Source organism: Phocoena phocoena, chromosome 7, assembly GCF_963924675.1.
Source record: "Phocoena phocoena chromosome 7, mPhoPho1.1, whole genome shotgun sequence".
NCBI classification, from domain to species: Eukaryota; Metazoa; Chordata; class Mammalia; order Artiodactyla; family Phocoenidae; genus Phocoena; species Phocoena phocoena.
In genome coordinates, this window is record NC_089225.1 from 1,251,882 (window position 1) to 1,265,354 (window position 13,473).

The window sequence follows — 13,473 nt, forward strand, 5'->3', positions numbered from 1 at the left end:
TTTTGTGCTTTATAAATAAAAATTTTAAATGATGTTACTAAATGATGAAAGGAGTGTAGTAATACAGGCCTCAGTGAGGTGAAAGCATCTTTTATGATAATGATTTCATAAAAGTTAAAAATTCAAATTACTTTTCCTGTAACAGTTTTTTTTTTTTGTTTTTTAAATTTATTAATTTATTTATTTTTGGCTGCATTGGGCCTTTGCTGTGCGCAGGCTTTCTCTAGTTGCGGCAAGCAGGAGCTACTCTTTGTTGCGGTGTGCAGGCTTCTCATTGCGGTGGCTCCTCTTGTTGGGAGCATGGGCCCTCGGCGCACAGGCTTCAGTAGCTGTAGCTCGCGGGCTCTACAGTACAGGCTCAGTAGTTGTGGCGCACGGGCTTAGTTGCTCCGGGGCATGTGGGATCTTCCTGGATCAGGGCTCAAACCCGTGTCCCCTGAATTGGCAGGCAGATTCTTAACCACTGCACCACCAGGGAAGCCCACTGTAACAGTTTTTATTTTGCAAAATAAAAATTCTAAAGGTACTGTCTCTTATGGTCAGCAAAAATTATCCTTATAACATAAAACACTACCTTGAAGAAAAATAACATGAAAAATCCACTTCACCCACTCTTCTTGTCAGGTATTGAATCTTAAGTGATTGTAACTGTGAAAATACTTATATTCAGAGGAAATTTTCAGTGCGACTATGCTGGCAGCACTCACTGTTCCATTTGTTGCCTAATCCTATCAGGGCATTAAAGATTTTTTTTGCTGAATAATGGTGCCTAACTCAACAATATCAAAATGCATTTTCTTCACTTACCCTTGCATAGTGGAATTCAACTCCATAGAGTTCTAAGGTACGTGCTGTGTTCAGGTAATTAAATTCTGCTTCTGCAGGAGATAAGCCTCTGTAAAAACATCATTAGGTTAAAAATTATAACGATCACAGATATGACCAAATTACAAAAAGGCGATTTGTCTGAAACTTTCCAGCATTCTGATTGACTATTTTACAAAACGCCATGTGCACGGGCACTCCTCTTAGTTCTGTGCAGTAACAACTAACTTTTCTGGAAGGTACATTTTCCGTAACACAAATTATTACTTTGTAGAATATTTTCTTATTTTCCAGAAACACAAGAATGCACCAGCTTTTTAAAGTTCTAAGCTATTCTCAGACTTAACTTAAAAAAAAGCCACTCTCAGACTTAACTTAAAACAAATATTTTTCGAAATTTGGTCTACTCTCCATATGTGCATTGTAATCACACAGGGTGCTTCTGACACATGCAGTCTCTGGGGCGAGCTCTGGAGCAGGGCTTCTCAGGGTGTGGTGCACAGACAGGTGTTGACTCATAACAAGAAGAGAAATTGAGAGTGTCAGCCTTTTGTAGCACTTCGGCAGAGTAATTTTATGTCTGTTGCATCTAACAACAAAAAAGTACTTGTTAATTTTTTATGCCTTTGTTTATTTCTCTATTTTATTTTTCTAGTAATTCATTTTCATTATATTTTTCAGAAGCATCATTCCATGAGAGACTGAGGGGAAAACTGGTCTTTCATCACAGGTAGTTTCAGATGTACTGTTCTTTAGAAACTGATATAGAATAAATGGGTCCAAATTGTTTATATTTAAGAAATATTCCAGGTGATTCTTATGAACACAAGTTTGAGAACTACTACTGTAAATGCAAAGCCTTTAAAGAGGCTATATTATATATAGTTCTAACAACCTTGGTTATCTGATATTATCAGGCTATAGCAGAGCAAAAGCAACAAATTAAAAATGCAAAGATATCACCCTTCATTCATGAATGATATCAGGGAGTAAGCAGCCTGCCAATGTATGATCATAAAAATGGGATTCCTCAAAAAAAGGAGATATACTTCAGTTTTCTATAAAATTCAATTAAGTTAAATAAATACTCTACTTTCTTCCCCACCCTCCTGCATTATAAACTGGATGATTCTATTTTTTCTTTCTTTAAAAATTTGCAGAACCATTTCTTTAAAGCAAATAGAAATATATAATAAATACCTTGTGAAATGTACAAACTTTTTCCTGACAGAACAGACTTGTCATTATTGGTAAATTTTTTTTAAAAATCTGGTTTATCTTCAAACCCTTGGTTCAGATATGCAATGTGTAGAACTTTCATAATAAGTGGCATTTGCTTTTAGACCACAACAGCCCCCATACCACATGAAGCCGGTCTGTTAAAATTCTCACTCATTAATCTTGTTTTAGATTAGGGTCCGCAAACCTTTACTGGAAAGAGCTGGCTGGTAAGCACTTCAGGCTTTCAGGCCATATGGCCTCTGCTGCAACAATTCAGCTCTGCTGTTACGTGAACACAGCCACAGACAATGTGTAGGCCAATGAGGGAATCTGTGTTCCAATGACTGTTCACGTAAGGACACTGAAAGTAGAATTTCTCAAAATTTCATGTGCCACAAAATGTTCTTCTTCTTTTGATTTTCTTCAACTATTTCAAATGTACAAACCATTTTTATTAGCTCGTAGACCACGCAAAAGGAGGCAACATGCCATAGTTTGCCAACATGTTGTAGACACATGGGCCATTACCGAATGAAAGTGAGTCTCCTTATTAATAAGAGCTAATATTTCTTCAGTGCTTACTATGTGCCAAGCACTGTTCTGAGTACTTTGTATATATAAACTCACTTAATCCTTATAATAACACCAGAGGTAGATAGTTTTATCATCCCCAATTTACATGTAAGGAAACAGAAACAGACATAGAGTGATTCGGCTGAGGTTACAAGATTGTAAGTAAAGTAGCCTCATCAGAATTTCAAACGAGGCCAAATGAGTCTGGCTCAGATTCTTAGAGTCTAGTTCAGATTCTCAGCCAATATGTAACACTGCCTTAGTTCCTCCATGAGTATTTTGAATTGTATGGTAAAGCAAAACTGAACTCTGAACCAAGAAACAATACAATTTTCTATTCCAAGCGATAAACCTCTTCTTGAAAACTCATGTCACAGAAAATCAGACTCATAAAATATCAAAGTTGAATATTGTTATAAATGAAAAAATGCTTCTATTTTCAAAGAATTTTATTTTTATTAATTTAGTACTACATAAAGTTCCTTTTCTTCTCTTGGCTCATTACCAAACAGAATTGATTCCTTTCACACAGCTAAAAACTAAGAAAGAATTGCTAAGTAGATTGAACTGTATATTGTGAACATATTATTAATATTCTAAAATTCCTTCTTAAAGAACTGGCGACTTTGTATAATAGCCAATACATGTCTGTTTACATACAGCTTTGTGTTTCTTAACAGACATGAAAACAAGCCTCATATAGTCTATGATTTTTTTTAGTATAGATTACCTACATTTCTTTACAGTAATCATACTATTTTATATAATAGTAACTATTCTATATTAAGTAATCACATTAGAAATAATTTAAAACATTTCTCTAGAAAAGATGCCCTTAAGAAGTTTATCAAGTAAGCAGAAAAGTAAGTAAATCCTTACGTATGTTGCTGATGTAATTTTGCAATTTCTTTTTCAAAATCTTGAGGTTGATTAGGAATGAAAGAATAATCTGAGAGGTAGCCTGGCAAGTTTTCTGATTGATTGTAGTCTCCAAGTTCAGCTAATAAATGGAAAGAAAATATTCACACTTCAATAAACACATTTTTCAAGTTTTATAGCCAAATCAGCAATGTCAAGAATTCCTTTATATTTCTGGAAGTAAAATATTTGTTTCTACTGTTACCATTTAAGCAAATTATAACAATGCATTTAATGTTCTCCTAGGTCTTAAACAACTTCAGAAAAATTATTTTCAGGAATCAAAGTAAGTGCTAACTAATTGGATGTTTCATTACACTTTCTGTGTAGTCACTTTTTTCTGCATAGTAACATATGTTTAAATAACTCATACATTAAAGGCCATACTACCAACAGAGACCATGCAATCACATGCTATTTGGCCCAAAGGTGGACTGATACTTACACTGAACAGCAAATGAAGCCAAAAGAGCAGCAGTGTTATAAGGACAGGGCAATCTAATAAAACAGAAAATAACTCAAGGTTAAACACAATAATTTTAAAAGCAATATAATTTATATTATACTATTCACACTTGAAGTTTCTGTGTGACTTACATTTTAACTATTAAGTAATGAACTTATCTGATGAAAGGAATTCATGCTACATGTAGCCATCTTTCAGTAGATAATCTGTTTGCAATGATCATGAACTACTTAATACAGAATTGGAAGTATTTTTAAAGCCCATTACTAAAAACTTAAAACAGCTCACCTTCCAGTAAGTATGTCTTGTTTGATTTGCAAGAAATACTGGTACCTTAAAAAAAAAAAAAAGATAGCGTTTACTGGAATTATAACATTTAGAGTTTTAAAAACTGTATATTTACATTAACAAATAAAACTGAAATATTTAAGTATTTGCTTTTATAATATGCATACTAGCCCACGTAAAGATATTTTAAAATAAACTTTCATAAATACATGAATCCAAACATTTAGAATTCTTTGATAAATGAAATTTGATACTTATATTTTGTTTCCCTAGCTTCTATTATAAAACTTTCACGAATTGAAGAATTACATGACTGAGGGAGATTAGGGAGAAATACTCTAAAGTGGGATTTCCCTGAGTGGTGCAATGGTTAAGAATCCGCCTGCCAATGCAGGGGACACGGGTTCGAACCCTGGTCTGGGAAGATCCCACATGCCACGGAGCAACTAAGCCCGTGTGCCACAACTACTGAGCCTGCGTGCCACAACTACTGAAGCCCACGTGCCTAGAGCCCATGCTCCGCAACAAGAGAAGCCACCATAACGAGAAGCCCACACACAACCAAGAGTAGCCCTTGCTCACCGCAACTAGAGAAAGCCCGCACGCAGCAATGAAGACCCAATGCAGAGCCCTCCCCCCCAAAAAAACAAATACTCTAAAGATTGGTGTATGCAGAAAGTAGAACTGGGAAGCACAGAAAACTTAAGTCAGAGACACAGAAGAGCTGACAGTAGCAACACTAGAGACCAACTAAAGAAAATCACTTTCAGCTGAGCCAGGAAGCCAGCTGCAAGGACAGGCCTATGTGTTGATCACCGTATCATCAGGCAGCAGGAAGCTGCTAATTGTAGAAAAGCACTTTCCATCTTCATTTGGGTTAAGAAAGCTCTCTTTGATCAAAAAAAAAAAAAAAAACAGAAAAAAGAAAAAAAAGGTAAGTTCCATTCCCTACTATTGCTCTACTATTAAAATTGCCAAGTACCCAATTTCCTTTAAAACCAACAAAAATGTAAGTATCCTGTAACAAGACTGCTGAAGTTGCTTACAAGATGGCACTCCCCTCTGTCCTTGCTAGTGGGTAGTCATCCCTTCATAGATTTATCAATGCCTGGGTAAAGTCCCCTGTGCTGTATCATGTTGACAGAAGATAAAATTTTGTGGCTTTTAATGTTTAAACAGAGAATCTTAAGACCTTCATTTCACCCAACTAAAAAAAGTTCACATACTCCAAGAGCCAAAAATTATTTAAAATTTTAGTTGTTTAGCTGATTAAAGTCATTAAAGAGTTCCTTGACAATAGTCAAATTACCAAAGAATGTAATTAAGGTTTTCAGAGAATCAGATAAAAAAAGCTGATACAAATACCCTGGCTTCATATATTAATGAATGAAGTATATAAACGCTCTGTTAGGCTTAATACATAGTATTACACTATTATCTATGTACTCAATCCAAGACAACATATTTCTATCTGGCCTACTTGGCTTCATAATTAAAAGTTAAAGGTTTCTGGTGGGAAAGTCCTTTTTTTTAAAAAATATTTACTTATTTAGGCTGTGCCGAGTCTCTGTTGTGAAACCTGGGATCTTCAATGCGGCATGCAGAATCTTTAGTTGTGGCAATGTGGACTCTTAGTTGTGGCATGTGGGATCTAGTCCCTGCCCAGGGATCGAACCCAGGTCCCCTGCATTGGGAGCTTGGAGTCTTACCCACTGGACCACCAGGGAAGTCCCTGGTGGGAAAGTTTTACAGTTAGGATTGAAATGTGTATATCCTTGACATAATATTGTAAATCCTACACAAATAACACCGATGTTTCCTGAATTTGATTTACACACTGAGCAGTAAGGACTGATAGAGCAGAAACTGGAATTAAAAGTCCTAAGCTAAACCAGCCTGTGATCTTTGGCAAATTACTTAAAATTGGGTGGAGCCTTAGCTTCTCTATTTGTAAAAAGGAAGTAACATCACTTGCCTGGTATATGTATCCCAGGGGCCCTAAATATGGTGATAAAAGCCCACTTTTTAAAGACAATTAAGACCTTTAAGGTAGATTAATAATGATTGAGCTAAATGCAGAAATATGTTTAAGCTGTAAAAAAAAATACAATAACATACCATGCACTAAACACCTATTATGTACTGAGTAGACCTAAGCACTAAAAAGATATGAAAGAAATGTCATTTGTATTCTGATGACTCCTAAGAAAATGCCAATTCTAATTACGCCAGCACCTGTTAATACAAATGACATTTAACCTGACAAAAGGTCTGTAACTACTTTCTTTTTTTTACCACTAATCCAAAATAGAATCTCAAGGCAAGGAGGTGTAGCAGTAATTTCTTGTTTTGTGGGGTTTAAACTGGTCCTTAAAATTTAGCCGCTAACTGTGGCTAAGGGTATCCTACTATTGATCATGACCATAACAAGAAGGCTACCCAGGCACTAAAGTTTTAAAGGAGTATTTTTTAACCGTGGAATCACCTGGAAGCCTATGCCCAGGTCCCATCTGAGACCTATTAAATCAGTTTCCAGGGGTGTTGCCAAAGCATCAGCACGTTTTAAAGCTCCCCGTAAGTGATTCTAACTTGTAATCAGGGTAGAGAATCCTTGATGTACACAATGGTGATAAAAATATAATCGGCCCTTCACTCCATTTTACCAAGCAACGCCAGTTACAAGGTTCCAGGACATTCCATTATAAAGGATTTTTGAAATAATGCATTATTTCTAGGGAGAACAAAGATAATATTCTAGACTGATGGACAGCACAATTCCTCAGTTTCTACCAAACATGATTTTACTTTATTCTACTTCATGAAGATAGTTTGACTTTAATTATCAGTGAGACACATTTATTCCTTGGTTATGTCTTCAACACAGGCCATAAAAGAACCAACACATTCAAGCTCATTAAGAAATTTAAAGACAGTTTTCTGAGTGAAATAAATTATGAATATGGCTACAACTGACAATATTTTAATTGCTTATGTGAACAAACTTTTCATAAGCAGTAAATACATTAGAAATCCAATTAAAAATTATTGGTCTTTTATTTACAAATATTTCTTATAATTTAAAAATCTAATTACATAAATATATATTATGGAATACTTTGTTACTTGATTTCAAGTTACAAGTACTAGTAAAAAATGCATTTTGGGCTTTCCTGGTGGCGCAGTGGTTGAGAGTCCACCTGCCGATGCAGGGGACACGGGTTCGTGCCCCGGTCCGGGAGGATCCCACATGACGTGGAGCGGATGGGCCCGTGAGGCACGGCTGCTGAGCCTGCGTGTCCGGAGCCTGTGCTCCGCAACAGGAGAGGCCACAACAGTGAGAGGCCCGCGTACCGAAGAAAAAAAAAAATGCATTTTAAAATCCTTTATAATTCACAATTTTCAGTAATTGAGAGTAGTTTCCTTGAAGTTCCTCCAAAATTACGGCAAGTTTGACTCCACTGAGAATTATTTGAGATAAAAGATCTTGTTATTTTAATTATTTAACAACAACAACAAAACCTGACTAAGAGCTACAATATTAAACTAAATATTTATATGATACAACTTGGCTTTTCAAGATAAATTAGGTTGGACGTTATTAGGGTCAAATGTTAGGACTGCCTAATCCCAGATCTATATTCCTGAGTTCTCCTGTTAGAAGAAAGGTGACACCCTGACCCTCAACAAACACACAGAAAAGGACTCTCAAAAGTTCTTTGTTTCTCCACTTCACCCCAGTATTCTAAAGGGTAACCAATACATTACCATCTAGGAGCCTACCTACAGGTGACTTTAGGTGTGGGTTTTTAATTTGGTGCCCATCTTTCAGAGTAATTCTGAATATAGTGTTACCTATATTCTTATATCTTATGGAAGGTATAATATGCTAATTTTTAACTCTGTCTTTTTTTTAAAAAACTAATTACTAATTCTGTCTTTCAAGCAATACACAAGGTCATCACTCAGGTTTTTTTAAACAATGACAGTTACCACACTGTGATTACTCCCCACTATTTCCACCTTAAACAGTTCACCTAACATTTACACACTACCAAAACACTCATCTGGGTCATTCTTGTGTGTACTTTGTCAAGTAGAAGGGACAACAAAATCAGCTGTAAATTACTAGACCTACAACGGCCAGTAGAGGGGGCATTTACAGGCCTGAACGTGCTAGTGCGCTCTGCCAACTCCCTTTACAAAGATGCCTGCAGTGCTCCGTAAAGTGCAGCACTCCTACACTTAACGGTGTACAGTTTATAAAGCCTATGTCCACCTCCATGGAAATAACGTATATATAGAATATATTTTTACAAGAAAAAAAAACAGCAGACAATTCTCACTATGCAGAATGCCTTGAATACAACTGCAGCATCATCTAATTACTTCAGTTAGTTACAGCAGTGCTTCTGAACCATTCTTCACAAGTAGAGAAGTTAATATTGATATGGCTCGGGAAGCTGCTTGTGGCTGGACGGGGTGGCCCTGGGGTTTCAATCTCCTGAAGCCCTCCCAGCCATCCAACAGAGGAGGAGACTTAGCTTGAAACGTCTAGAACCCCCTCTGTGTGCTGGCAGGGAAGCTCAGAATGATGTCATGGTAATCTATTTTTACCTAATTAATTTCAAAATTTCATAATGGCTTTGACAATATTTTCAAGTAAAAACATGCTCCATAAAAACCCACCTTGTATATTCTTCTTGTAACTTGTTGGGGTCACTTACAAAAAATTTGACTCTAAAGTTCAAACTGTAAGGAGATCCTCCTAGAATTAATAAAAGCAGTTCTAATTAATTAGATTATATTAGTCCTTCATCTTTATAAAGTATACTTGTATAACATCAAATAAATATGTTTGCTCACTCTTTAGCTGCTTCCTTATTGGTTTGTTTGGATCCAGCCACCTCTGAAAAATAAATAAATAAGACTGATTTCTTTTTTTCCTGGAGGAACTAATACATCAATTCTTGCAAGTCTGTTCCATTTGAAGATTAATGCTAAAAATTGCATTTTTTTGAAAAGGCCTAGGTAGGGGGAAAAGAATCACTAACTTACAGACTCATATCAAATATAACAAAATTATGCTGGAAAGTATTGAATGTGCTTGTGCTTTAAGATTCTGATTTCAATTTCTCATTAAGTTATATAGCGTGCAATAACGTCTATTCCAAAAGTAAAAATGCTTAATAATCACTGCAATGTGAAGTGGTTCTGTTAATTTAACTATATTATATAACAGTCTATCAAGTTTTTAAAATTCTCTTTATCTTTCATAAAAATATGCTTGGCTTTTGCTCTCATTCAGACAAAATTTAACTACACATCATGAAAATCTACTCTTATGAAAAATTTTAACTCCTACTCTATCCCTTAAAAAAGAAAACAAATAACAAAATACCCCCCCCAAAACACCCCATACTAATTTTTTAAGAGACAATGTTTAGTTTGGGGAAGGACTGCTTTTTGTATATGAAAATTTCAAGTAGTCTCGACACTTCTGAATGCCAGTTAAGCTCTATTTCAGGCGAACTATAACTAAATTCAGAAAACATTTCAACTGCCAACGTTCAGTTAAAAAAATTAAAGAATCCAAAATGAGGTGATAGACGTGGCAGTATTTTCAAAGCACTACACAAATATAAGCTTACATATCGTTACTTATAAACTGTCCTCCTACCACCCATACTTGATTCCATGCAGAGCACACAAACAGATTTCAGTAACAAGTGGCTGAAAGTCATCCATGAATCCTTCCTTTCCATTATCCATAACATCCAACATATCCAATCCAACTAATTCTACCTTCAAACCGTCCCTAGAATTGAATAATTCTTCACCATCTACTCTGCCACCATCCATGTCTCTGGGACAGCCCTGGCCACAGCCTCTTACCTACAGGCTCTGCCTCTTACCATCATCCTCCCTCCCCCCGAAGCTACAGTAGTCTTTTTTTTGCTACAGTAGTCTTTTAAAAGGCTCACTCCTTTGCTTAACATCTCTTGATAATTTCTCAATGTTGAGGTCCAAAGGCCTTACTGTGACTTACATGGTCTCTCCCTACTTCCTTTTTTTATTCTATTGGTCTTTCTTTAATGTTTTATTTGCCTCAGTTAATTTTAAAAATGTATATTTCAAAGAGGCAATTTTAGACTCCTGATAAGTTTTGGAAGCCTTAAAATACCAATCAAAATAGGTGTCCAGTTCAGTTTTGACAGTTCCAAATCTGTGGCTGTCTAACACAATTTTTTTTTAACATATACGTATATCCACTCTTTCTTAGATTTTTTCCCCATGTAGGCCACCAGAGAGCACTGAGTAGAGTTCCCTGTGCAGCAAGTCCTTATGAGTTACCTATTTTATACGTAGCAGTGTGTACATGTCAATCCCAGTCTCCCAATCTACTCTCCCTCCCCGCTGGTAGCCATTAGTTCGTTTTCTGCATCTGTGAGTATTTGTTTTGTAGGTAAGTCCCTTTGTACCCTTTTGCAGACCCACATGTAAGTGATATCATGTGTTATTTCTCTCCTCACTTCCTCCACCTCAGTTTACTGAGCTCCAGCTTAATGGCCTCCTTTCTGTTTCCCCAAGATGCCATCTTGGGGCCTTCAATTCTAAGCTTCCTTATGCACAGAATATGTCCTTCTCTGGCTTTTCCCATGGCTGACGTCTTTCGTTATCTAAGTCTCAGCTTAAATTCCACCTCATCAGAAAGGCCTTCATGGACTGCCCTATCTATCAAAAGTATCGTATGTCACAAAGCTCCTATTTACTTAGTTATTTTCCTTCGGGTAAGGAACGTTAAATTCCTTCATAACATTTTCTTAATTGCAACATATTTGTTTTACTTTTTTATTGCCTATCTCCTTTCTTAGATTTTGAACTCCTTAAGGTAAGGAATAAAATCTGATTTATAGCTGAAGGGTCAGTACCCAGCACAGAACATGGCATATAACATCTACTAAAAATACCTGGTGAAGGACTAAGCCTGCTGAATGACTCAGTGGGGCGGGGGAATCTGTTTCTGTGCCAATAATCAGATGGTTTTTACCCCTACTTAACACATCTGTTCCCCCTATGTATCCACCCATTTATCCATAGTCTCACCCATCTATCAATCTGGTGATTTTTTCCTCCATACTTTCTAGAAAAAAAACACATAAATTACATTTATTTTAATGTCTGTCTAAAATCGAAATTTGGGACCAGTTATTGCCCCAAAGCCTGCCTTCCTGACCAGAAATGCAGACATATTTACATACACAAGTAGATGTGTGAGGCTGACACAGCTAGGAGTACACTAACAAGCACTGGGAAATGTAATACTTCCTCAATGACGTCAATTAGATAGGACGTAGGTTCTTGGCTTAAACCATGAAGATGGAGCCAGATGAACTTGAGGGTCACAGGGTCAACTTCACTCACACCACCCCAAAATTCAGTTCAGATTCTAACTAGCAACTGCACTGACTTTACCAGTGAAATCTTCACAGCAGTGAGTCTCCCTCATCCTGAACGTGTTATTTCTCCATTTACTCATGTCTTCTATTATCTCTTCCTGTAAAGTTTTATAGTTTTCTTCCTATAGATTTTGACACCCCTAATGTCAAAAGTTTATTCATAGATACTCAATGGATTTGGGTTTTTAAAAGAAAACTTATTTAATTTGCTATTTTGTTGGATTATGTTCCCTAACTGATATATTGAAAGTTATTGATATTTGTTTGTTCAGCTTTAAGTCCTACTAGTTGTAAAAAGTTTTCCAGATGATTCATTTGGACTCTCAAGGCAGATTCATTTTATCACTAAGAAGAAATGAGTTCTCTGCACCTTCATCCCAAACACACAAACATTATTTATTCCACAGGGAACTGCACCTGCTGCCCTCGTTGAACCAGAGAAAGAGAAGAGGCCTAAGCAGCGTAGCTGTTTCAAATCGTTTTGATAAACTGTGCTGCCTGGCCCTGAAAACTCTCCGCCTCTACTGTATTTCTTTGCTACATTCTTTTCTCGGTTTCCTCTATTTGATTTTTCCACGAATCCTTGCAAGCACTGAATCTTCTAAGAAATCCTTAACACTTCTTGTCTGCTCATGGCACTCACTGGAAAGCAACAAAAAGCAGGCAGAAGAAATTGGACCTAAGTCTATTCTTGAAAAACAAAAACTGCAATGGGTGAGATTTCTATAGTTGCAGTTTTTTGCCTGAGAGCAATCTCAAATCCTGCACCAGGCAGGGGACAGCCTCACTAAAACTTGAGGTGTCAGCGGACAGAGTTCAGGCAGGAGTGGCAGGGTACCCAGAAAATTGAGGAGGAAATCCTGAAAGAGAGGGAGGCAGCAGAAGGGCTTAACTCTAAAATCCTGATATAAAAGCCACCTCAACTCTGGCTGACAGTTCAACTTCTACATGCACAGGAAGACCCCAAAGCCCCAGGAAAGAGAAGCAGTTGCAAATGTAAAGAAATGAATAGAGATAACCGTTTGCCCAAAGGGAAGCAGGGTATGGACTGTGGGTCCAGATCCACTCGTTCTCAATAACACAGTCCAAGTCGTACAGGACGTCACTACCCTGTCCATAGCCAAGCTCTTTCTATCACCCTGAGAGGTTCCCTGTGTCCCTCTGCACCCAGTCCCCCAAGCCCAGGCAATCACGGATCTGCTTTCAGTCACTATATACCAGTTTTGCTTGCTCTACAATTTAATATAAATGAAATAATAGAGTATATCACGCAAAAATATAACAACTATTTTTCATCCATTCACTATTGACAGATGTTAAAGTTAATTCAGGAATGAGCTATTATGAATAAAGCTACTATGATCATTTGTGTACAAGGTTTCGTGTAACATGTTTTCATTTCTCTTGGATAAATATCCAAAAGAGGGGTTCCTTGGAGGTATATATTAAATCTATGTTTAGTTTTACAAGAAACTGCCAAACTCTACTTTCCAAAGTGGTTGTATCCTTTTAAAGTCCTACCAGCAATCCTTAATAATTGTTCCACATCCTTGCCAAAGTGTGGTATTGTGAGACTCTAATTTTTTAACTATTCTAATGGACGTTCAGTGACATCTCACTGTGGTTTTACAATTCCCTGATGCACCTGTGTTCAGCAGATGTCCTTTATCACAGTGAGAATGGTCCTTTTCCAAGTTTAAGAGTTTTCATTACGAATGGATGCTG

General features: G+C 36.7%; 1 protein-coding gene across 1 annotated transcript in view; it reads right to left on the reverse strand.

The window, feature by feature from the left end:
- The window catches only part of PTPN4 (protein tyrosine phosphatase non-receptor type 4), a 143,672-nt gene that overhangs the window by 87,266 nt on the left and 42,933 nt on the right, over positions 1-13,473 (reverse strand). Inside the window, exons 3-8 of the mRNA XM_065880030.1 lie at positions 9,155-9,197; positions 8,978-9,056; positions 4,292-4,336; positions 3,983-4,035; positions 3,499-3,619; positions 808-895 (exon numbers count right to left, since the gene is read on the reverse strand). Of these exons, the coding sequence (XP_065736102.1) occupies positions 808-895; positions 3,499-3,619; positions 3,983-4,035; positions 4,292-4,336; positions 8,978-9,056; positions 9,155-9,197 (429 nt within the window). The remainder of the gene's footprint in view (positions 1-807; positions 896-3,498; positions 3,620-3,982; positions 4,036-4,291; positions 4,337-8,977; positions 9,057-9,154; positions 9,198-13,473) is intronic.